This window comes from Sardina pilchardus, chromosome 10, assembly GCF_963854185.1.
Source record: "Sardina pilchardus chromosome 10, fSarPil1.1, whole genome shotgun sequence".
Lineage (NCBI taxonomy): Eukaryota > Metazoa > Chordata > Actinopteri > Clupeiformes > Clupeidae > Sardina > Sardina pilchardus.
The window spans coordinates 29885123-29908611 of record NC_085003.1 but is presented as its reverse complement, the minus strand read 5'-3'; the positions used below and the strand labels follow the sequence as shown (position 1 = coordinate 29908611).

At 43.3% G+C, this 23489-nt stretch overlaps 3 protein-coding genes across 6 annotated transcripts in view; 2 read left to right on the top strand and 1 right to left on the bottom strand.

Moving 5' to 3' along the window:
- wfdc1 (WAP four-disulfide core domain 1) overlaps positions 1-6263 on the top strand; it is an 18645-nt gene extending 12382 nt beyond the window's left edge. The window contains exons 2-7 of the mRNA XM_062547313.1: positions 2102-2297; positions 2940-3023; positions 3415-3555; positions 3774-3824; positions 4141-4228; positions 4740-6263. Of these exons, the coding sequence (XP_062403297.1) occupies positions 2102-2297; positions 2940-3023; positions 3415-3555; positions 3774-3824; positions 4141-4199 (531 nt within the window). The 3' untranslated portion in view covers positions 4200-4228; positions 4740-6263. The remainder of the gene's footprint in view (positions 1-2101; positions 2298-2939; positions 3024-3414; positions 3556-3773; positions 3825-4140; positions 4229-4739) is intronic.
- A 223-nt stretch (positions 6264-6486) lies between these two features.
- utp4 (UTP4 small subunit processome component) lies at positions 6487-17329 on the bottom strand. Of its 2 annotated transcripts, none has more exons than XM_062547597.1 (17): positions 17190-17329; positions 16612-16775; positions 16213-16401; positions 15990-16074; positions 15644-15733; positions 14830-15041; positions 12634-12805; positions 12129-12220; positions 11766-11862; positions 11526-11590; positions 11217-11339; positions 9832-9988; positions 9350-9456; positions 9139-9234; positions 7665-7850; positions 7414-7524; positions 6487-6902 (listed from the first exon to the last, which is right to left on the bottom strand). In XM_062547597.1, the coding sequence occupies exons 1-17, from the start codon at positions 17227-17229 to the stop codon at positions 6786-6788; spliced, it is 2103 nt and encodes a 700-aa protein (XP_062403581.1). In that variant the 5' UTR covers positions 17230-17329; the 3' UTR covers positions 6487-6785. The 2 variants fall into 2 exon arrangements, with proteins under 2 accessions (XP_062403581.1, XP_062403582.1); XM_062547598.1 differs by having other exon boundaries at positions 17167-17277.
- chtf8 (CTF8, chromosome transmission fidelity factor 8 homolog (S. cerevisiae)) lies at positions 17317-20141 on the top strand. Of its 3 annotated transcripts, none has more exons than XM_062547601.1 (4): positions 17317-17473; positions 17634-17689; positions 18560-18677; positions 19110-20141. In XM_062547601.1, exons 2-4 carry the CDS (start codon positions 17667-17669, stop codon positions 19341-19343), a joined length of 375 nt encoding a protein of 124 aa, XP_062403585.1. In that variant the 5' UTR covers positions 17317-17473; positions 17634-17666; the 3' UTR covers positions 19344-20141. The 3 variants fall into 3 exon arrangements, with proteins under 3 accessions (XP_062403585.1, XP_062403583.1, XP_062403586.1); XM_062547599.1 differs by having other exon boundaries at positions 17317-17496; XM_062547602.1 differs by having other exon boundaries at positions 17325-17387.
- The last annotated feature ends 3348 nt before the right edge of the window (positions 20142-23489 follow it).

The window sequence follows — 23489 nt, the reverse complement described above, 5'->3', positions numbered from 1 at the left end:
CAGGATTGGCGATTTCATCTCTGGTTTCGGTTTCGTTTTTCGTTTTCGCTCGTTTTATGCTTGCATTTTCTCTGCAGAGCTTCCCCGACAGCTTTAGCGTGTATATTTATACATGTATAGGCTATATTTAAATATATAAATTGCAAGCGTGGTTCTTCGTCTCAGACTTCCAGATGTAAACAAGGAGCGATCGTCTCCTGCAGGAAGTTGCATAGGGTCTCTTTAAAGGAGAAACACGGCAGGTTTTCACATAGATCTGCATTTCTCAAGGTCACGGTGTACTGATGGTATGAAACCCCCCGGAAAACAATCGGTTTTGCCTAGCTCAAGTTGCTCGTTTTAACAACTTAAGCAACCAGGCAGCTACAGAGCTACTGTCCACTCTGGGGGCATGAACGTGTGGGGCTAACGGACACTCCCACAGAGCGTAGTGCTGTAGATGTCTGTCTGCTTTAGTTGTGGGAACTAGCAAGAATTTCTCCTTTAAAGGTTGCATCAGAGATTTCGGGTGATATCACTTCTGTTGAGTGTTTGGAGCGAGATCCCAAACATACCAAGCTAGCTCGCCTCTCCCTGCCATGTTTTGTGTATCGTGAAAAAAACCCACCTATCAGCTCCGAGTCCGACTACGCACACAAAAAAACAACCCCTTGTCAGTGATTGGTTGGAACACTATTTATTTTGGTTTTGAGTGGTTGGTAGCACAAATTGTTTTGGTGTACAGATCTCATAGTCTAGGCTGCCAACAGAGAAACGTTTTTTTGACGGTCTGCTCATGGGTGGTGTGCAGCTAGCCAGCGGATCATGAGGAAAGATTAAATGTATGTGATCTTTTATGTTTGGGCCTACAATCGCTGATACAACCTTTAAGTTTAAAAAGGTTGAAGCTGTTACTCACAAAACCCGTCTGGGAGGCCCCTGGGTCAACCCCTCTGGGAAGCCTCTGCCCCATTCTCTCCATGCCTGCAGGCATAAGTGAGCATGTGTATGTGTGTGTGTGTGTGTGTGTGTGTGTGAATGCAATCACCTTCCTGAACAGTGCACCCTTTATCCATCGCCTTGCTTCGCCAGCTTACAGTGATAACATGGCTAAATCTACTGACCTCACCTTTGACCTCACGCCTCAGTCTCCGTGGGAACACATCTATTTATTGTTTTATTTTTGGATGGGTAACTCTTCACCTCTTCTGAGCATGGAAAGAATTTCAAGTCAGTGAAACCGGGAATAAAAGAACAACCGTGGCACTAGTACAAATCTGATTAATGTGTGTGTGTGTGTGTGTGTGTGTGTGTGTGTGTGTGAGAGAGAGTGTTGTGTTGCACAAGAGACCAATCTGCTGGCACAGTAAAAAGCTTGGTTTTACAACACAGTGGGAAAGCATGCCAGAGAGACTACAGAATGTGATGCGTGTGAGAGACTGAAGAGAGTCTGTGTTGGATACACTGCACCTTTCCATTTCCACCTTCCCTGAATCTTGGCTTCAAACCTTCACTTGCCAGATGGCATGCAGCTCAGACAAAATGATAAATAATTGGTGTATAATCATTCAGGAATGTAACTCTTTAAAAACTCACACACAAGTTTGGGTCGATGGAAATAGTGCCATCTTCAGGCCGAAGTCGGGACTATCAGACGATCATCATCAGACCAAGGAGCATGATTGTCCAATCGCAAATGATGAAGAAGATTATATCTTTAAATGAAATACATTTTCAATGTTTTGTCAACAACAAGCACCTTCATAATGTGATCTCTGCCTCAACAAACATTTTCATGTGTTCTTTTTGATATGATTTTTAGATATTTGACAGTTTTTAAGTGTTGTCCTGCATAGCTAAAGCAGGACAAGGTAAAGATAGGATACTACACTAAAAAAGATAGAAGTGTTAAAAATGGTTCTCTGGATGGTTCCATGGGGAGTCAAAACTCTGTGTTGTGCTTTTTACATTATAGGCAAACTGATACTAGGAAGCACTGAAAATGGTTCTTCTATGGCATGGCATCACTCTGAAGAACCAGTAACTGGCACTGTTATTTTGTGCAGTTTAGACGTGTGTATACGCAGTGTTGACTGACCTTTCTATTCCCTTGTGTTTGTAGGACTATGAGTACCCGAGCCAGTCCCAGTCCACGCAGTACCAAAAGAATGACCGGTGCCCGCCACCACCACAGATGCTGCCGGAGCGGGCATGCGAGGTGCCCGGCTGCCGCTCGGACTCGGAATGTGAGCGCCACAAGCGCTGCTGCTACAACGGCTGCATCTACGCGTGCTTAGAGTCCGTGCAGCCGCCACCAGGTCCGTAAAATGGAATAGATTCATCTATATTCAATCAAGGATCAATAAAGTATCTGTCTATATTCAATTATCGTATGACAGTGATACACATTCAAACAGGGCTCTGTAAATCACTCAAGAGAATCAAGAGGGCCTGGTGTGTGTGTGTGTGTGTGTGTGTGTGTGTGTGTGTGTGTGTGTGTGTGTGTGTGTGTGTGTGTGTGTGTGTGTGTGTGTGTGTGTGTGTGTGTGTGTGTGTGTGTGTGTCTGTGTGTCTGTGTGTCTGTGTGTGTGTGTGTGTGTGTGTGTGTGTGTGTGTGTCTGTCTGTCTGTCTGTGCATCTGTATGTGTGCGTGTCTGAGTGTAGGTGTCTGTGTGCAGTAAAGTTGTCTTTCTGCACCTGCTATTCTCACACAAAGTTACAAAATTGTTACCCTGGAACATTGGCTAAGTAACGGAAATATGAACACCGTACAGTATAAGGGTTAGGCAGGCTTTTACATGATTGTCTCAAGGTGAATTACACAGCCCAGCTTCAACGTGTATCTCAGCCACACTTTCTCACACACACACAACACAAACACACACAACACAAACACACACAACATAGTAGCTGCTTAGTTTGAGTGAAAGATCCTAGTCTAATCTGTCTTTTGTTGCCAGTGTTGGACTGGCTGGTGCAGCCCAAACCTCGCTGGCTGGGAGGCAATGGATGGTTGCTGGATGGGCCAGAGGAAGTTCTGCAGGGTGAGTAGCCACAACGAAAGTTAAAAAGGATTGGAGTATGGCGGTCCGGTGCTTTCATGCTACCCATTACTTGAGTTTCTGTTCACAGCCATTCAAAAGTTTGTAGGTTTTTCATTCCACTCCATTATAGACAGAATACCAGCTGAGCTGTTTTTTTTTTTTTAATCAGGGCAGCAGTTTTCAGATTACATTATTATATAATAACGCGCAAGGCAGCATGGGAATACCCAGGCTATTAAAGATGACCTCAAACCTCTGACCGACAGTGTACCTCAAGGTACCTTTAGATAAGCTTTAAGAATGCAGAGTATATTTACTGTCAAATTCAACACACAAAATGTGTGTGTGTGTGTGTGTGTGTGTGTGTGCGCGTGTGTGTGTGTGTGTGTAGCGGAGGCCTGCAGCACCACAGAGGATGGCGATGAGCCCCTTCACTGCCCCACGGGGTACGAGTGCCACATCATCAACCCTGGCAACCCAGCCGCAGGCATCCCCAACCGGGGCCAGTGCATCAAGCAGCGAGGCAACTCAGGTCAGCCTACCAGACAGCGCTCACACACACACACACACACACACACACGGTCCTCTACTCATCACTGTATCTACCAAACATGACCAAACTATGCAACACAATGTGCTTACAAACACCTGTGCCACTTACATTACAGTAACTTCTGTATAGACGCCTAGATTCTGTAAGACACGTCCTACAAGACCGCTGTATTTACCAACTGCACATCCTTTGTCTAGATGGACGCAGCCTAAGACACAAGTATTACAAAGATTACAAGGACTACATAGGTGAGCAGACCACCTTTGTGTTATTATAAACACTGAACATGTACAATGTACTGTTGCATGTTACTGTAAGGAAAACATAACTTACTGTAGTTTGTTTCACAGAAGTCAGTCAGCACACGCAATCCACTCATTCACTCAACCACACATACTGTACATAAATCTCATTTACTCCTCACGCATCTTTTATTCAGATCCTTCACTAAAGGCAAGCAGGAGCTATGGGTCACTCTGTGGCCAGTATACACCACTGTGTTTCTGCTGCGAGGGACTAGGTCAACTGGCTTGTTTTAACGCTGTGCTCGCTTCTGTCTTTTAGGGACCAACTCCAATAATGCAGTGGCCTATGAAAAACATCACCACAAACACCTGGGTTAAGGTGAGGTGACACAGCTATGCAGTGGAAGGTAAAGCTTCACGTTGCCATGGATTGAATCAAACTCATTTTACTTGTTTACTGTGTATATTATGTAAAACTCATTACAAAGCAAGGCAGAAATCACCCACACAAACGCTCAAACAAAAGGATACTCTCTCTCTCACACACACACACACACACACACACACACTCAGACACAATAGAGTACTCTCAAAGACTGAAACACACACTCTCAGACACACACAGGAATACTCGAATTCACTTCACTTTACATCTTCCAAATGTAATATTTTGGGATGATTTCTTCTTTAAAGGTGATGGTCTGTTCTGTTTTCTAGAGGTAGAGATACAAAAAAAATGTAAATGTTCTGAAGTCGTTGAATATAAGATGTAACTGACCAAAGTTACAGACCAGATCTGAGATCTAAAGCCTTGGGTGACTTCATCCAGCCCGGGAGCCAGACACTCCCCTCAAAGCTGATGTGCATGTACACACACTGGTTCTAATCAAGTTCCCATTGTCGTCGGTTCTGCTCCAGGGTTCTGCATTCCTACAAGTGGACTTCAGGCTCCTTCTCCTCCGAACCTCAGAGCCACCACATGCCAAACAACTTGCCCGCTCGACAGCATCAGGCAGCACAAGCCTGCCTGCGCTCTCTCATTCTGGTACTGGCCACATCTCCTCCGACTGACCTCAAGTTCATGGACACATCAACCAACAACTCAACATCTCCTACCTCTTCAACAGCCAAATAACAATGGAAACAAAGAGCCGAAAAAACAAAACAAAAAGAACACAGAGAAAGTGCAACAGTATGGGCTACGGGCTGAAACCAAAGTTTCAGTACCACACACACACACACACACACACACACACACACACACACACAGAGAGAGCAGCAAACTTCACAGAGACAGATCGCAACATGATAGAAAGTTGTCAGCTTAGACTTGGGAAATGAAATACATGCCAAAGCACCTTTTCCCTGATCCTCAACACCGGCTGTAAACCAGGAACACGTGTGTCAGTTAACACACGTTAAAACAGGCAAGCTCTACACAACTCCCAAGGCCAGTATTCCTCCGTTCACATGATCACACTGTAAAAGACACACACACACACACACAGGCCTGAAGCAGTGTGTGAGTGGGTCAGCAGGAAATGAAGACCATGTGGCATTTCTCACTTCTTCTCAAGACCTCCTGGGTCACAGGATGAAGAGCCACACACACACACACACACACACTCACACAGAGGAATTTAGGAAACTGACTCTGGACAACTGTGAGGTCCAGAGCCACAGAGACGCCAGAGGTTAACCTGTAGCGCACACACACACACACACACACACTCACTCACCTCTGACACCAATAACACCATTTTAGGCCCTTTCAGAGGGCCAGTCTAAAACCCTCTCTTTGGTCTTCACATTAAAAGGACAAAAAGATTTAACCCTAACACAAAAACGCCTCTAAATTACAACCCACCACCTATAAATCTGACCTTTTTCAATCTTTTGAAGTGATTCAAACTAATTCGTACCCATCAACCATCTCTTTCATCGCTCTCCTGTACCATGGTGCTAAAGTTGACCGTAGATTGATAAGCTCACAAGACACGGCTCATGCCGGTCCCGAGGCTCCTCTCTATACTACCGTAATTTCCCGACTATAAGCCGCGTCTTATACATTGATTTTGCAAAAAGAAGTCCACTATGAGGTTAACACAGAGGGGCAGTTAATATGGTGCTAATATGGTTTTGTTTCTTTTAACTTGCATAAAACACTGTCCTGCGGCTTATACACAATGCGGCTTATATGCGGGAAATTACTGTATAAGCTATCTCAGGCTCTAAGCTTCCAGGGGCTTCTCTCTCTCTCTCTCTCTCTCCGAGATGACCCACGCACAGGCCGCAAGGCCAGGAGCGGCTCTGCTCTCCGCGAGATCCGTCATTCTCTGGTGCTGCGTCTGGACACTACCGACTCCAAAATCGAATACACGGAACGAATGCTAAAACCACGCGGTTCATTGTTACTGACAGGAATTTGCAATAAAGTACTGAATTTATTTACAGCTTTGGGTTCAGTCTCATTTCTTCATTTTCAGTTCAATTAAATTATTTGTGTGCCCTGTTAGGAACTTCACATGTGCTTCCAATTGCTTTTTAAAAAGGTGAAACTGGAACAGAGTTCATTTGACTGAAAGCTCTGCCATAATAGCATTATATCTGAAGACATGGCCATGTACAGTATGGTGACAAGAAGAGACAAAACGGCAACTTTTACAGTAAATAAGTAATTTATTACTGTATTCTATGTAAAACTCATTACAAAGCAAGGCAAAAATCACCCACACAAAAGGATACTCTCTCTCTCACAACACACACACACACACTCTCTCTCACACATACTGACACACATAGGAATATTCTTATACACTCAAAAACACACTCTCTCTCAGACACACACAAGAATACTCTTATGCACTCAAACAAAGGAATACTCTTATACACACACACACACACACACACACACACACACACACACACACACACACACACACACACACACACACAGGGGTACTCTTATGTGGCAAACTTCTTCTGTCTGACTGGGGCCGGGAGTTTTGCCGCGATGTCCAGCAGGGAGCGCTCTACCACCACCAGGGAGTGATCTTCCATCATGTCCACACACATCAGGGGCTGAGTGGACACACAAACACACACACACACACACACACACACACACACACACATAGACCAGTCAATACTCATGTTGACACACACAAGCTAAGCCATACTTTATCGCATCCTTCCTTCTCAGAGTCTGGCACCTAATATAAAGCAATCATCAAGTCGGCTGCCCATGGTATCATTTCACCAACTCTCCTTCCACTGCCCACATATTCCTGATGCTATTCACTACTGGTTCATTCACATGAGCATATCCTAGTCAGTGACCCAAGAAGAGATCGTAATTAAGACACTATGACATACAACCAAACTAAAAATATTTTAAACTCACAGATAGTTCACTATGACATGTCTACTACTCATTTCAAAAATAAAACATATTTGTTTGCCATTTCCTGCTTAATTTAGTGGACAGAGCCACATGTCAATGACACATAAGTCACACAAGTACGCTGTGCAAGAGTACCCTCTGGTGGAAGGAAAATGTACTGCAGCAATCAGTGTGCGCTTGCCACCTCACCTGGAAGAGTTTGCAGACTTTGAAGGCGTGGCATAGCTCCTGTCTGTCCTGCTCCGGCAGACTCTTCAGGGTGAGCTGGTTAAAGAACTGGTCCTTCCGATGTGGAAGAGGCTGCAAGCACACGGAAACAAGGGTGTTAGTGGCATCGCCAAAGAAACAGACAAAAAACACTCACAGACAAAACACACACTCACAACCGCACGTGGCCACGTGCTGGCACGCGGCAAAGAGAGGAGGCTTGCGGCTCTTACCAGGCTTTGGTCAATGACGCAGAACATGTACATGTCATGCAGGATGATGTGGGCGGGGTTTCGGGGGTTAAAGGTCACACTGGTGACGGGCGTGTCCCGCTGCAGCCATTTGAAATGCAGCCCGTCCCTCTGTACCGTCCGACTCCAGTCGGTGTACTGCTTCTGCTCTATGGAGAACTCAAACACCTGCAGAGAACACAAGCGCACACACACACACACACACACACACACACACACACACACACACACACACACACACACACACACACACACACACACACACACACACACACACACACACACACACACACACACACACACACACACACACACACACACACACACACACACACACACACACACACACACACACACACACACACACACACACACACACACACACACACACACACACACCATGAATCGGTTCTCAAACTAAGTTAAGCAGATTACACAGTTTACTTATTTCTTTCACAACAGGTTCGTATTCAACTTTCCATTTCTCTTATTGTTTTAAATCATCGTGTCAGCAGTAAACATTTACGAACTGACGAAGATCTGTTGATCGAAACGTTGCCTTTTTCAATAATAAAGAACTATTTTTGGAGCCATTACAGTGTGCAGACCATCACCTTTACTTTGACACGTTTTTTTGTCTGGCACCTGTTTAAACTTTTTTGGATGTGCGCACCCATCTCTCCAAATAAAGCAGTAAACATTTACCCATCTGACATACAGTATCTCATAAATCAGATGTTAAGCCTGCTCTGAGCACTCCTCCCCCTCGCCTGCATACATAACGTGAACGTACCCCTGCATTGAGCACGCCCCCTTTAATCAGTCATAACGTGAACGTGCCCCTGCATTGAGCACGCCCCCTTTAATCAGTCATAACGTGAACGTACCCCTGCATTGAGCACGCCCCCTTTAAATCAGTCATAATTTGAACGTACCCCTGCGTACCCACGAGCCCCCAGTCAGTCAGTCATTAAAATACTACTGATCAAATCGGGAGTCAGTGTGCAACTAACTAACTTTACAGCCGCTCAGTTCAGTCAGGTGCAAGCAAGGCGTGTGACGCAAGCAAGGAGTGTGTCTGAGGGCGTACTCACACTAGGCAATTCGTACCGTACCCGAGTACACTTTGCCCCTAAAGTCCGCTTTATTTGACCAGTGTGATCGCTTCGTTCCGTACTGGGGTACGGTACGCTAGTACGCTTCGAGGAGGTGGACTCTGGTACGGTACGCATGGAAGCACGATGTCATTAATGACGAAATAAACAATAACGTTCCAATTAACAATCACACGTTGCATAAAGATTCTAGAACACAGCAACTCAATCGTACCCAAGTACGGTTTGATATTATGCAGTGTGAGCGCAGACCAGGGACCAGAGGCAACCGTGCTCCAGTACGGTACGGGTGAAACGTACCTAGTGTGAGTGCGCCCTGATATTGACGGAGAAGGGCCTACCTGTTGATCTGCATGCGCCATGAACAGGTTGCTTGTGGTTGGGTGAATCGCCATGGCGCTGACCCCTGACCTGTACACAGGCACGGTGCAGTGCCTCTGAAACAAGAGAGACTCAACAGTAAGCCAATCAGCATCAAAGATATCACCTCAAAGAAAATCTCTTGGCAGCAAATATGTATAAGTTCCATGAGCCTTGCTGCTTACAACTCACCTTAAGTGTGGTCAGGCTGTAGACATGGACTTCACGGTCACTGTTGGCTGTGGCCAGCCACTGACCATCCGCACTGACTGAGAGTAGATGTATAGGCTGTGTTGAACCTGATGGGAGGACATAAACAGGTGAGATGACCATATCATACCAATACCCATCTAAACATCATGCTTAAACTATGAAGGTATAGATTAAGGTATTAGTCAAAAAATATAACTGTGCAATGTACTCCATTACAGGTTACAAATTGCTTGTGGAAATGTATGTCCACACAATTAGCCATTGATCGTGTCAGATATTCAATTAGAAAAGTAGGAGGTTTTTTACACTCCCACATCAAAGTCTCGACAGTGAGTACGAGACGTGCGCCATTTTCCTTGACACCCTCTTGGTGTCCAGAGCAGAATATGACACTAAAATGAATGGGCTTTTTCCCCGTGGTCATAACTATGAGCAACGAGCACATGTGATTTTCCACTCACCTGTCTTGGGCTTAAAGGTGTGCTTGTGTTTGCAGCTGTTAGCACCGAGGGAGACCACATGAACAGAGGAGCTAGCAGAAGCAGCAAACAGCTGGGACGAGTCGGCAGAGAAGCACAGCTGGTGGGCCCAGTGCAGAACCTTAGGGAGCTTCGACATCTGATGGAGCAGGAAGAGAGAAAGAGAGATTAGAAAAAAACAATCAAATATCAGCAAAACAACTGGGGGAAACCGACCAAGTTCATAAAAATCATAGTTAAGGCCCCAGTCGTGGCGCGACTGGCTGGGGCACCTGCACCGCACACCGGCGACCCGGGTTCGATTCCTGCCCCGTGGTCCTTTCCGGATCCCACCCTACTCTCTCTCCCACTCGTTTCCTGTCACTCTTGGCAGTCTGTCCTGTCTGACTAAAAAAAGGCATAAAAGCCCAAAAAAATAAATCATAGTTAAGTGTAGTCATTTTTATTTTTCCCTCAGACTTTCCCACAACTGCCATATGATATGAATGTGACTGCAATTTCCATCGATGACTTGCAGCCACACGACAGAACACGAACATACTGAGCTCCTTCACCTTCATAGAAGAGGAATGGCATGCTGCCATCTACTGGCTTCGCTGAGAACTACAGAGATGAGGCAAACTCGTCTAAGAGCTCCCTTCACGCAAAGCCTCTTTTTCTGCATTCAGTTACTACACAACAGAGTGGAGGGCGCCAAGTCTAATTGGGCTCATTTTGGTCCTGGCAGGAAAGTTCTCCCCGGAGAACTAGAGAACTAAAGTGGCCCTTTGAGCTTAATCCCTGAACCGGACAGAGGAGAGTTGTAAAACAACAGTGAAGCCTTGCTCCAGGTCCATTTGACAGAGATCATTAGAGGCGGATATCTTTCCCTGCAGATCAGCTTAGCTCTACCAATGTAACAATAGTGAGTATTGGGCCAAGAGACAACAAGCCGAGAGAAACATTTTCAGCATATTCCCTCTTCAAAGCCTCTTGTCTGGGCATCACACCAAATGGGAACAGATATTACGGTACATACTACATACAATGCATATGTACAGATGTTGTATACATACAGTACAGTATATCTCCATAGATACAGTATGCCATAGTAATGTTTTCCTTGGTGATGCTGATGTTCTCATGCTGTATGTTCCTATACATACAGTAAGCTTCCATGTACAGTATGCTACACACACTGCACTTTATACTCTCTTGCTATTTATTAAAAATGATTTATTGATCTTTCTTTCTTCACACTCACAGAGAAAGCTGAACACCAAACACAATTTCACTACATGCTTTACGCTTTAGTATTTCTATGTATGTGACAAATAAACCTCCTTGTGTCCTTGTAGTCACAGACAGTGTGCCTTAGTAGCGCATACCTTGGTGATGCTGATGTTGTTGTTCTCGTGCTGTAGTTTGTACAGGCGTAAACTGGAGGAGGTCGAGTAGGCCAACCACCCTCCACATGGTGACACGGCACAGCAGCAGATATGCTCCTCTCCCTAGAGACACACACACAGCACAAGGTTACAAGTAGCTTAGACTTTATCATCTTAACATACGATTACGCTATTGCCCTCACACTTTAAACACTCATTTTAATCTCTAAATAGTCACTTTAACACACTAATGTTGTCATAGCTGACTAAGGGACATGGTGCATTAAGAAAATGTCAGCGCTCACACACCTTGGTCTTCAACTGAAGAAGTTTCTCTGGGTTCTTCTGAACTGGCAATTTATCACCTGGAGTTCCTGGCATAAGAGAAAGGTACAGTATCACTGTTAAATTATGTCTTCCAATAGACATCCGAGTATCCAGAGACTATTTTTTCTGGGGGGAGGTTACCAATCGTGTTTTGTGTTCCATTATGTTTTTGTTTGTTGTTTACCAATCTTTTGTGTTCCGTATGTTTTTGTTTGTGTTTACCTTGTCCTTCACTCTCTCCTAGCCTCCACAGCTCCAGATGGGAGGGATGCTGGAACAGGATGAGCTGAGCCTTCTTAGCACAAGACACCAACCGCCGCTACAGAGAACAACCAGCACTCAATAAAGCCATTTCACCATCAATCCGTTGTAGAGCTAGGCAGCATCTGCGACAGTTATACTGGTTAACTATGAAAAACGGTAATCTGAGTAAAAAATGTCTTGGGTAAACTGTAATTATGACATTCTGTAATCATACTGTGTGTATGATAAATCGGTAGGGTGCCTGTGATGACTAAACTGTGTGTTGATGCCATAGTAATCTGCACTGTATGGGATGGAGGAGGTCACTCAGGCCAGACTTACATGTGGTAACTGGACTTTGCGTATTGCTGAGGCCTGAGACTTGACATCATGCTTCTCTAATAGAGGTCTCACTACCAGCTGGGTGTCCATACCTGAGAGACAGAGACAGAGGGAGACAGGTCAGCACATGACAGGCAATCACATGAGGGAGAAGAGAGCACAGCTCTCACCAGCACTCAAACAGTAGGGGTGGGAATCACAGGTTAGTATCACAATGCTTTCCTTATGGTATTTATACACGATTCACAGGTGAACAAACTAGAACAAACTAAAAATGTGCTCATTTTCACCAGTTCTCTATGACTTACTTTGGTTTACTTAAGTATAGATCTGCACTGTGGATCAATCCACACTCACACATAACTTGGATAGTCTTACAGAGCATCTGTAAAGTCTCTGTAGGCACAGTATCCAAGTAAAGTGTACCTCAAATAGACAATTCTATTAATACATTGTCTTATGTAGTCATATCTTAAATATCAAAAGCAATGCAATCTGATCCAACCTCCTGAGATGATGGCCGAGTCCACTTCTGCCACCGCCCTGACGTCGTGCGTGTGGTTCTTGAAAGTTCTGGTCCTGACCCAGTCCTTGTCCTCCTGCCCAAGAGATGCGGACAGGAATTGGAACTGGACTACGGTTCCTTCTGATGTTCCAGCAACAAGACTGGTCTCATCCTGCCAATCAAAATAAGACAAACATACACACACACTTACTCAAGACATGTGCATTGATTCAAGATGTCTCTCCAACCCTACCTTAACTAAGAATAAGCCATTTAGTGATAATTTGGCCTACCACAGAATAATGTGGCAGTCAGAACTGCTTTTACTGTAAAACTTCTAACAATAGTGAGTGTCCAATAAAGACAGGGCCTTTATAATCCCTTGCAGAGAAGACACTTTCAGTAGAATAAATGCCTGCCTGGAAATTATATGTATTTTAAGTCAGTATAGCATAAAATAAATCTGGCCAAAGATTCGTACACTGATCCCATTTCCATTTCAAGGCACAAACAAAAAAAATAAATATCATTGAGTTTTAAAAGGTAGCCCTGTTGTTATCTGGCTATAAAAAATGTCTGCAAGCTGCTTAAAAAAATTATATTTAGGCTGAGGACTAAATCATCCACTGCTTCAAGGAGGGCAAACTCGCTGCATTTGTGGGGGCTATTCTACTATATATAGTTAAACAGCAACATGGAATTGTGCTTGCATATGTTTGAGCTGCATTTTACATATGAGGCTATTCTTACTTTACAATTTCCTATAATTACTGCAAACATGACTCATGAGAGCCTCAAGTCTAGTTTAATCTAGCTGTTGTTTCAACAGGGCTTTTGGTCATCCTGATGAATCTGAACTTGAGGATTTCTTTTCTGCCCATCGAAATTAGGTGAAGACAGCTATTAAAGGCAGATGAAGCATTAACTGGAATTGTGCTTTCAGAATAGCCAGTGTGTTCCATGTTTTGCTGTTCAGCTGTAACCTTGGAGAAGCCGGAGCTGATGAAATGTGAAATAAACACAGGTCTCTTATTCCAATTAAAGCCGGTAATGATTAAGTAATCAAAGCAAATAAACGCTGTGCCATTTATTGGAAGCGCTGTGGAATAATAGTTAGTGCAGATTTAAAAAAAAAAAAAAAAAAAAACAGGTGGAAATCCATCAGTCAGTGTGTAACATATGGGCTTAAAGGAATATTTCGGTTTTTTACACTTTAAGCCCGTTTTCTGTATTGCCTAGCATGCAAACGATTGTTTGACACCAACATTTCGACGATTGAGCCTGTGTCTGCAATTTGGCAGCTTTAGAATCTTCTCTGCATGGCTTTTAACATTGCTCCCTATGTGCATAAACTATTCTGTCCTTAAAACACCCCTAAACGTTCGTTTTAAAAAATTTGCAACTCACCGAATGGTTACTGGTCTTAAACGATATTCTGTAGCAAGTTTCGCAGCGAAATTCAACTTCTGTTGTGTTATATTAGGCATTTTGTAAATCCCATTGGTTTCTGTAGTAAGACTCATTGCTCGTTGATATTACTCCGCCACCGTAGTGGTTGGAGTGTGTAATCTTCAGATTCAAATACAGAGCGGAAGTTTATACACGGTTGTAGGGTGATCTGAAAAAGTAGTTCCAGGATTTACAAAATGCCTAATATAACACAACAGAAGTTGAATTTCGCTGCGAAACTTGCTACAGAATATCGAGAAGATTCTAAAGCTGCCAAATTGCAGACACAGGCTCAATCGTCGAAATGTTGGTGTCAAACAATCGTTTGCATGCTAGGCAATACAGAAAACGGGCTTAAAGTGTAAAATACCAAAATATTCCTTTAAATGCCATGGAACATCAATCACTTCCACTTACATGTTACTTACAAGCATGTTGAAAAGCTATCAGCACAAACATCAGGCCCTATTTCAAATGATTAGCACCTTGCAAAGTCTCTCAAAGAGCACAGGATCTTGGTGAATGAACAAAAACCATTGTGTAGTGTGTGGGAGTACTAAACTGATCCACCAGTGTCTGCATTTAAGACCTTGGTCACATCATTAGATTAATTTAGCTACAGTATAGATTTTGCCTCCCTGTTAAACACGTTTTAATTAGACTTCAGACATTTCACACGGTTTAAATTAGGGCCCTGAGCGGGACAGACAAGAGAGACGGAGAGAGGAAAAACAGACAGCAGCTTACCCGTGACACTGAGAGTGACAGGACGTCCCACTTGGTGACGTCGTGGTTCTTGATGAGTGTGCCCGTGTGTGCGTCCCACACCTTCACCCTGCCGGCGGAGTCGCCGCTGATGACCGTGTTGTCTGCCAGGTACACCACGCTCCATACCACACACTCCTGATTCTGCGGAGCACCCGGCGCCTTGTCAACAAGTAGCCTGTGGATCGCATGACCTGATGCACACACACACACACACACACACACACACACACACACACACACACACACACACACACACACACACACACACACACACACACACACACACACACACACACACACACACACACACACACACACACACACACACACACACACACACACTCAACATTATGTGCAGATACACACACAACCAAATACACACATGAATATCAAATTGTTCCGCAAGGAGCCATGCATTTTTTTTAAATGTCCCACAGTGTTTTAAACAACACAATATGCTTCACATCAACAGACTACAAATCGCACTAGAAAAGAACAGGCCATTAGCGATGCTCACATAATCGGTTTGCGGTAGCTCAGACTATATGTGATGTGACCAAAGAACAGTGACTGAGGGACTGACTTTCCCCCTATCTTATTATATCCTTCGAGTATGCCATGGTATCTAAAATGATTCTGTGGATTTCTCAGAGAAAAGTTCAACTCCTCCAATGCTTATGGTTGTTTTTTTAAAAAAAAAAAAAACACAGAAGGAACAAACTCAAACACAAACACTGCACATCAGAACAATATTTCATGTCATCATATTCACTGTGAGCTCTAAGACCCTCACCAGTCTTGACGTCAAACACGCGGACCATGTCCATCATCCCAGCCGCAATCTTAGTGCCTGATGGGTGCCAACACAGAGACAAGACACGCCCTGTAGGTAGAAAAAAACATGGCTGAATAAACCTGATTTGTGCATATAGAACACAAAATGGATTAGCACATAATTATGTTTACTATGTGAGGTGCATTGAGACATCATGGTATTTGTACATTGAACATGACGGAGACTAAAGTGAAATGTCTGCCATCATAACTTCATGGAGTCATTTAAAAAATCACGATACAAACTCAGGCAAAGCAAAACAGCCTGCCGAGGTCAGAGATTAAGCACAACTCTTTTCTCTCACCTTTCTTCCTGTCTAAGTTGCGCTCAAATCGGATGCTGTCCTCCAGAACCTCAAACAGCTTCACTGTGCCATCCTCACATCCCACCTGCGACAAGGGGAGAATCGAGGCGACTATTCAAAAAGCGTACCATCTCTGAATAGCCCTGTCAATCTTATCACATGCGCAAGAGTTACCCATAAGAGCTACCAACACCCAAGTCCACAGATGCAAATACACACTAACCGCAAGATGTGTTCCTTGAGGATTGGCAGTTATGGTCCAGATGGGTCCACCATAGGCATCGATGGTGAACTTAGGTCTCAAGTTGTTCAAGTCAAACTCTATTATTTCTCCGTTCAAGCCAGCACTAAACAGCCTTTCCCCAAACCAACAAAGGGCTTCAATATTCCGCTGTTCTTTTCCCGGGATGACCTGTCACAAGAAGGGAGAGATTACTGCAATGCCAAGAATACTCTGATACATGACTTCAAAATATCAACTTGAAGATATCTTTTTCTGCACGCATGCTGTCCCACGTGTAAACAGCAGACCAGATTTTTAGATATTAGTATGATTGAGGATGTACTCTTCTATTGAGTCGTCGCGTTGCTAACATGTAGTGATCAACTTGTAAGGCCTTACCTTTTCCTGAAACATGTTGTCAGAGAAATTATAGATTTCCACTGAACCATCGAGTCTGGCAACAGCTATCATCTCTGTTTGCCGGTTGAAAGCTATGGCCCTGATACCGCTGGGCATATAGTCGAAGAACCGAACTCTGTGCACTTTGAACTCCCCCATTATTCCTGTAATGAAATAAGCAAGAAATGGTCATCAATAATACATGTTGTTGCCAGTACCACGCCGATTAACGTTAACAATAGTTGCCGCAGCACAGTTGAGCATCAATGCGATTAGGAGAAGTCGGGACCGGCAGCTCACAAACCTGTGACAGCTAAATTAAACGTACCAGTTATATCAAAATCTGACAAGCTAACAGTTCCACTTGCTTGATTTCGATATACGTTACCAACTAGATTATATCAAAATAGTGTGCTGACAACGATGTGCTCACATCAACTCTGGTGAGCTAACGTTAGCTGGCTAAAATAGCAGTTTAAAAGCTAGTTGAGTTCAAATCTTCTGCCGACAGTAATACATCACAATACAGTGTTTTGCATAGGTTAATGTGTATACCTGTGGTTGACAAATTCACTTACTTGACTCTGTCCTTTCCTTAGTTATATCGCTAAGATTCATAAACTTTCATTACGAATGTGTACACGTTGATGCACGGGTACCACGTTGGTAACCTTCAACCCGGAACTGAAATCCACGCAAAGTTCCAACCGGAAGCAGCTGTAGAGTCTGATTCGAGAGGCTGGCGGGAAATTGCTTCTCTTACATTTTCGACGATGGTACGGTGACATGTATGTCATGTAAACAATGTTATTTGCATGTTACGGTTTTGTTATTTTATTAGGTCCAAAAGATCACACGAGAGGCAAGTCATCGAAATACTTCACTGTGAGATTTTCTTTTTACGGTCTCCCTCTTGTTACAGCGATCAGAAGTCATTTCACATATCAGAGGTTAGCTAGCTTGCTTGATGTTAACATTAGCTTTGTTTTGGGTTGTTCGTTCGCCGTGACAACGTAAAACAGTTGACGGACTGTCTGTGATCTTAAAAACCCAGCATGGTGCAAATCATCATCTCAAGGTAAGCATTTTTTCCACAATTTGTGTTATTGATAAGCATCATAAGCATCACAATATTCAGTCACCGTAGAAGTTGAGCTAGCTTCATGTTCAAAGTGGAGGAAGTAATATACTCGTGGATAATAGAGGCATGACTACTAATATACAGCACATGAGTTATTGTGTTTGTGTGTGTGTCAGTAAGTAAGTAAAGTTTATTTTTAGAGCACATTTAATCACAGCTCGCACTGACCAAAGTGCTGTACATATTGCATTAGCTAAATAATGACAATAAAAAAATAAGATAAAATAGTAGTAATAGAAGTAAATAAATACACATACAGATCAGTGATTTAAGCCAAGACGACATCAACAGACACCATTGATTACAGACATAACAGGGTAAGACAAGTAAAACACAAGGAAGGCTAATGTAAAAAGGTGCGTTTTGAGCCTGGTTTCATGAAGTATGATTGAAGGGGCATTTCTGATGTCAAGTGGCAGTTGGTTCCACAGCTGAGGGCCAGCAACAGAAATGGCTCTGTCATGGAGGGACATGGAGGAGACATTGGCTGGAGGATCTGAGGGACCTGGGGGCTACATGAGGATGAATGATGTCAGCTATGTAGCTGGGGCCAGGCCATGGAAAGCCTTAAAAACCAAAAGCAGTGTTTAAATTGTATCCTTGACTGGACTGGAAGCCAGTGCAAGTAGGCTAGGACAGGTGTAATATTTTCACGCTTTTGCGTTGGTGAGCAACCTAGCTGTGTGTGTGTGTGTGTGTGTGTGTGTGTGTGTGTGTGTGTGTGTGTGTGTGTGTGTGTGTGTGTGTGTGTGTGTGTGTGTGTGTGTGTGTGTGTGTGTGTGTGTGTGTGTGTGTGTGTGTTTTCAGTGCCGTTGGTGAGGACCCTGCTGAGTGGTTGCTGCTTGAACTGCAGGGGGAGGTGGTGTCACGTCACAACACTGGTATGGCAGGGAGCATGATGGGAGACTTGCACTACACCAAAGAGGTGAGAACGTTTTATAACCAGTAGTTTTAAAACCAGAAGTTTATGAACCCTTGCCTAAGTTGACTAAAAAGATTATCATTAATAGTAATATCAGTAAGACAAATGTAAACTATATGTAGTTTCTGCAAAAGTTATTTGAATGCTTGTTAACATCCATCACTTGAACCTTACTCCCAATTCGGGTCCCGGCACCAATGTAACCAGCTGTGCTCGCCCAAACCCAAACCCGCAAACTGCAGCACCTTGGATCAGGAGTCGAGCGCGCTAAAAGCCCAGACTGCTAGCGATCTCACTAGCGTGTCTCATAAGGCATCAAGCGAGGTTTACACAACGCACATACTGCTCAACTATGTAGCAGCTGCCCACCGTTACGTGTGTTTTTGTAAGTGTGTGTGAGTGTGTGTGTGTTTCATGCTTGTGTTCCTCCTCCAGGGAGTTCCCATCCTCATCGTGGGCCATCATATCCTCTACGGGAAGCAGGTGAAGCTGGAGAAACCCTTAGCCGTCCTGATAAAACGCTCCGGCCTTCCGCAGGACGCGGAGGATGCCATGGAGACCAGTCAGGACAGGCCGACCACGTACACCGTCACCGCGCTCATCAAGAAGAAACTGATCTTCAAGACTCGACCCAAACCCATCATTACCAATGTGCCTAAGAGGGTGTAGCCTATGGCCTCGGCCAGACAGAGACTGTGGACTCAAGGTCGTCCCAACAAGGTCAGAGATTGGTGGATGAACCTTAGATCTCTGGCAGACAAGTCTGGAAACTTTGGCAGTGCTTTTGACATCAACCTAGATGAAGACAGGCCAACGATGAGACTTCTCCAGTAGCTTCATTGAGGTCATTCGTTGTGTAATTTCTCAGCTGCCCATACAAGAGGATGCAAAGTAAAGAGATGACCATGAAAAGCCATTTTACTACTGGAGGAACGGTGTGGGGTGTGAAAAGTTGTTGATAAGTAGGAACAAATTGTTTAAAGCAGCTGAATTCAGATAATATTTATTGTTCTTAAAAACAATGCTTTACAGATATCATATTGTCTGAAAAAATAAACACCGTTTGAATTAAAATTGATTTTTAAAAATGCTTTTAGAAATCCCTTTCTTACATATTTAAATATCTACACATGAAAACTTGATTTTTTTTTTAAACATGATCGGTCATTCCCAGTTACTTGTGGCCTAGCATCAGTTTTTGGGCCGTACAGAATGTGCTGTTGTGTGATCAGGTCCCAAATTTAAATAAATGATTGTGTTGGCAGTTTGACCCAACTTGTACTAAACACCTCAGAATTGTTAAAGATTCATTACACTGTTTTTGTTGTCAAAACAAAAAGGCTACAGTATGTGTACATTTTTAGAAACCTACACCAATGTAATTTAGAAGGCAGAAGATGACCACAATTCTACTGAATTTGATTTTGTAAATCATCAAGTACACTGTTTGGAAGATGTAAACAGACAAAAGTCATATATCTATGTTGTATCTTTGCAACTACATTGCTATTATAACTGAAACTATTATTGTTTTTGACAACAAAAACAACATAATATACTTCTAATATTCTGTTATTGACAAGCTACATTGTGTGACATTTACTGTAAACTGTCTCTCTAGACAGTTACCTGGTGCACATCTGTACAGTATCCTGAGCTAGCCACAGAAATGGGACCCAACACGTATGCTGCAGGTTTGAAAGTCTGTAAACTCAAATGCTGTACAGAACACAGAAGAAAACCCATCATGGGTCATGGACTGCACAGTGCATTGTGAAAACCCAACATCACACATTTCACAATGGCAAAAAAATACAGATTTGTCATAAAATACATTGTCTCTCATTTCAAATCTGACAGCAATTTTTTTTTATCTGTTTGTTCCGCTACACATTCAAAATATCTTGAATATTACAGTACAAAAATAGATTGCCATTCAGCTCTCAGAGTAGCCTAGCACTGTCCTTAAAACACATGTTGGTAAGTGAACATTCAGTCATTGCAGCTGTTGGCAATTGCTATTAAAGGCATTGATCTGTTGTCCAGCTGCTGACCTATCTTCTCCTCCTCATAAGGAATTGCACAAAGAACTGATCATGATCTAATCATAGAGGAGAGGAGACATGCCCTTCATTGAATCCTGGACAAAGATGACGTCTCAGAAACTGCTATTGAAGTGGATACGATACGAGAGGTCTGCCCCACAGAAAGGTCACCACTGATTTTGAGGATCTGTATGAGTGAGTCTAATCCCCATCTGCTTTACATGTAATGTATGTAAATTATTTAATTTTGTTCTGATATGTCAGTGTAAAATCGGCATACAACTTATAACATGAAAAACATTTTTTTGTCAGTAATCAATAGCTTCCTGGAGTTTTCTTATTGGTAATTAATGGGCGGTAAACCCCCGGTACTCTCCTATTGGAAAGAACGAATAGTCCTTTTCCCCCAAAAAAAGGCATTGAAATATGAAATGAAAGGGGCACTTGTCATAGGAGCTTTTTGAGTACTTTGAAAAGCCTAAGTGCAGAGGACGAAAGGCGGGCAAAAGGAAATGTTTTATGGGAGAGGTCACACTGACACAAACACAAAGACAGGCACGATGTGTCTCCTCTCCCCTCTGCCCAGCAACTGCCAAAGAATAAAAAAATAACCACCAAATATAACTGCTCATTCATCACACTCACACACAAAAAGAGAATTCCTGTTCCTCTCAGACAAACTCAACACACAGCCTCTCTTACGTCATAAGCCCAGTTCCTTCAGAGCCACTAGAACAGATTGTTATTGTGGTATCCAGTCCAGTGAATAGCTGCTAACCCAGTTTATGCTTCTCTCCTGACACTGTACCTGTGGCGGCAGCCATGTTTGTTTAGGCCTGCATTTAACAGGACCGTGGGCACTTGATGCTCATTAGGCAACACTCACAAACACTGCTCTCAGTGTTCCAGTCGTGGTATGTGAGTGTGTATGCCTGTGTGTGTGTGTGTGTGTGTGTGTGTGAGAGAGAGGGGCAAGTCTCCCTCCCTTTCCTCCATCCATTGAAAGGTGTAACCAAAAAGTCCACCCTTTAGGCACCAGCATGCCTGAAGGAACTGATTCATTCAGTGCCATGCTAAATGTGCCACACACACACACACACACACACACACACACACACACACACACATACACACACACACACACACTCCAGACCCCGCCCCTTAGCAGTCTGGCTGCATAAAGAGCTTCTGTGTGGATATGATGTGTTTCCAGCAACAAACAGCTGAATCCTACAGTCAGATTTTGCCAGTGGTACATACTTGTGACTGCGTCCTTTAAAATTTAAATCTTTTCCTGACAAAAATTGACATTTGACATATTTCATTATTGGAGAGCACGTGACAGGTACTCAAAAAGGGTGGATTTTGGACAAATTGCTAAGCTATTCAGCACATGAAACATCCTAAAATCCATCAGTATAGCTCTGAGGTTTTGGCCAAAAATAATCATCAAACAGACTAGGAGCAGGATCTATGTCAGAAGAGAGTACTCGCCCCAGAGATACAGTACTTAGGAAGTACTTCATTTATAGCCCTCGCTGTCACCAACAAACCAAACTGGCCAAATCGTCCCTCTAAACAGCAAAAAACAAAACAGTGTTTACTTTTCTCTAGCAAAAATAAATTAGATGCCTCGACTCATAACTCGTCAGCATGAAGGGATTGAAATTCAAGAGCTGGCCTCCTGCGTAGACATGACTACAGTCAGTAAACAAGGTTTCTCTGTGTCTTATTTGCACTTTCAAGTTTCAAGTTATTCAATCTCCCTTCAGAGATTTATTTACTGTGTTGTCCACTAGGTGGAAAAAGGAAACAGTTAATGGAGTATTAAGTGTGTGTGATTGGGGATTTTCCACCATGTGTAATATTTTGTGCCCCTGGCATCAAAGACTTGCATTGGAGCATTCACATATTCTTCCTTAGACCAAGTGCAGAGTGTAAAATATATTAGATTTCAGACCATCTCTACAGAAATTAGGTGTTCATATGCATATTTACACAAATAATTGATAACTATATGACTTAAAACGTATAGATGATCTCATATTAAATGTGTTGGAACAGATAACAGTGTTTTTTGGGACAGGGTGGGAGAAAGATGGAAGCTGGTTGTCTTACAGTCTCCATCAGGTCATGTGTTTGTCTATGATTTGTCGTGTCTGTTGCAAAGGCATCAAATCTCAGGCTTGGCACCATACCTAGCAGCACCTAAAGAAATAGACTGTCCTGTTAATCTGGAGTCCAAAAAAATAAAAAAAAGTAACCTAAAAAAAATGAAAGAAATAACCTCAATGGTGTACATTCACTCAAGTGCCTGCCATATTGGTGAAGAGAGACTTTTCACGATAACTAAATGGTTAATGTTAGCTCACCTTACTGCTTTTACAGAAGACACCTCATACTGTAGAAGCAGAAAGTTGGTTACACTCCAGGTGAGTGTCCTGCCGAAGTATATGTGTAGAAGTGAATGTGTTGAGGACCCCAACCTGGTCCATACCTGTCCCATGATATGTGCTTTCAAACTCACCAAAGCACTTTGCTTGAGGCAGAACCCTTCACTGGCTAACTCAGACTACCCTTTTGAAGTCCAACACAACACGCCACTGTATAGGTTGTTGTGCCTGGTGCACAAGTGAACAAACAAAACAAAACAAAACAAAACAAAACAAAACAAAACAAAACAAAACAAAACATAAAGCAAAACAGACTCATCCAGCAGTAGACCCGTGAAATGCCTCCACTGCCTGCCCACCAATGACACTGTCCGTCA

Excerpts from the sequence above, each read along its gene's own strand:
- utp4 (XM_062547597.1), bottom strand. The coding sequence starts at position 17,229 with ATGAATCTTAGCGATATAACTAAGGAAAGGACAGAGTCAA. Across the intron at positions 16,402-16,611 it reads ACAACATGTTTCAGGAAAAG|GTCATCCCGGGAAAAGAACA; the intron begins GTAAGGCCTTAC and ends TTCTTGTGACAG. Across the intron at positions 15,734-15,989 it reads CAACTTAGACAGGAAGAAAG|GGCGTGTCTTGTCTCTGTGT; the intron begins GTGAGAGAAAAG and ends TTCTACCTACAG.
- chtf8 (XM_062547601.1), top strand. The coding sequence starts at position 17,667 with ATGGTGCAAATCATCATCTCAAG. Across the intron at positions 17,690-18,559 it reads GTGCAAATCATCATCTCAAG|TGCCGTTGGTGAGGACCCTG; the intron begins GTAAGCATTTTT and ends GTGTGTTTTCAG. Across the intron at positions 18,678-19,109 it reads ACTTGCACTACACCAAAGAG|GGAGTTCCCATCCTCATCGT; the intron begins GTGAGAACGTTT and ends TTCCTCCTCCAG.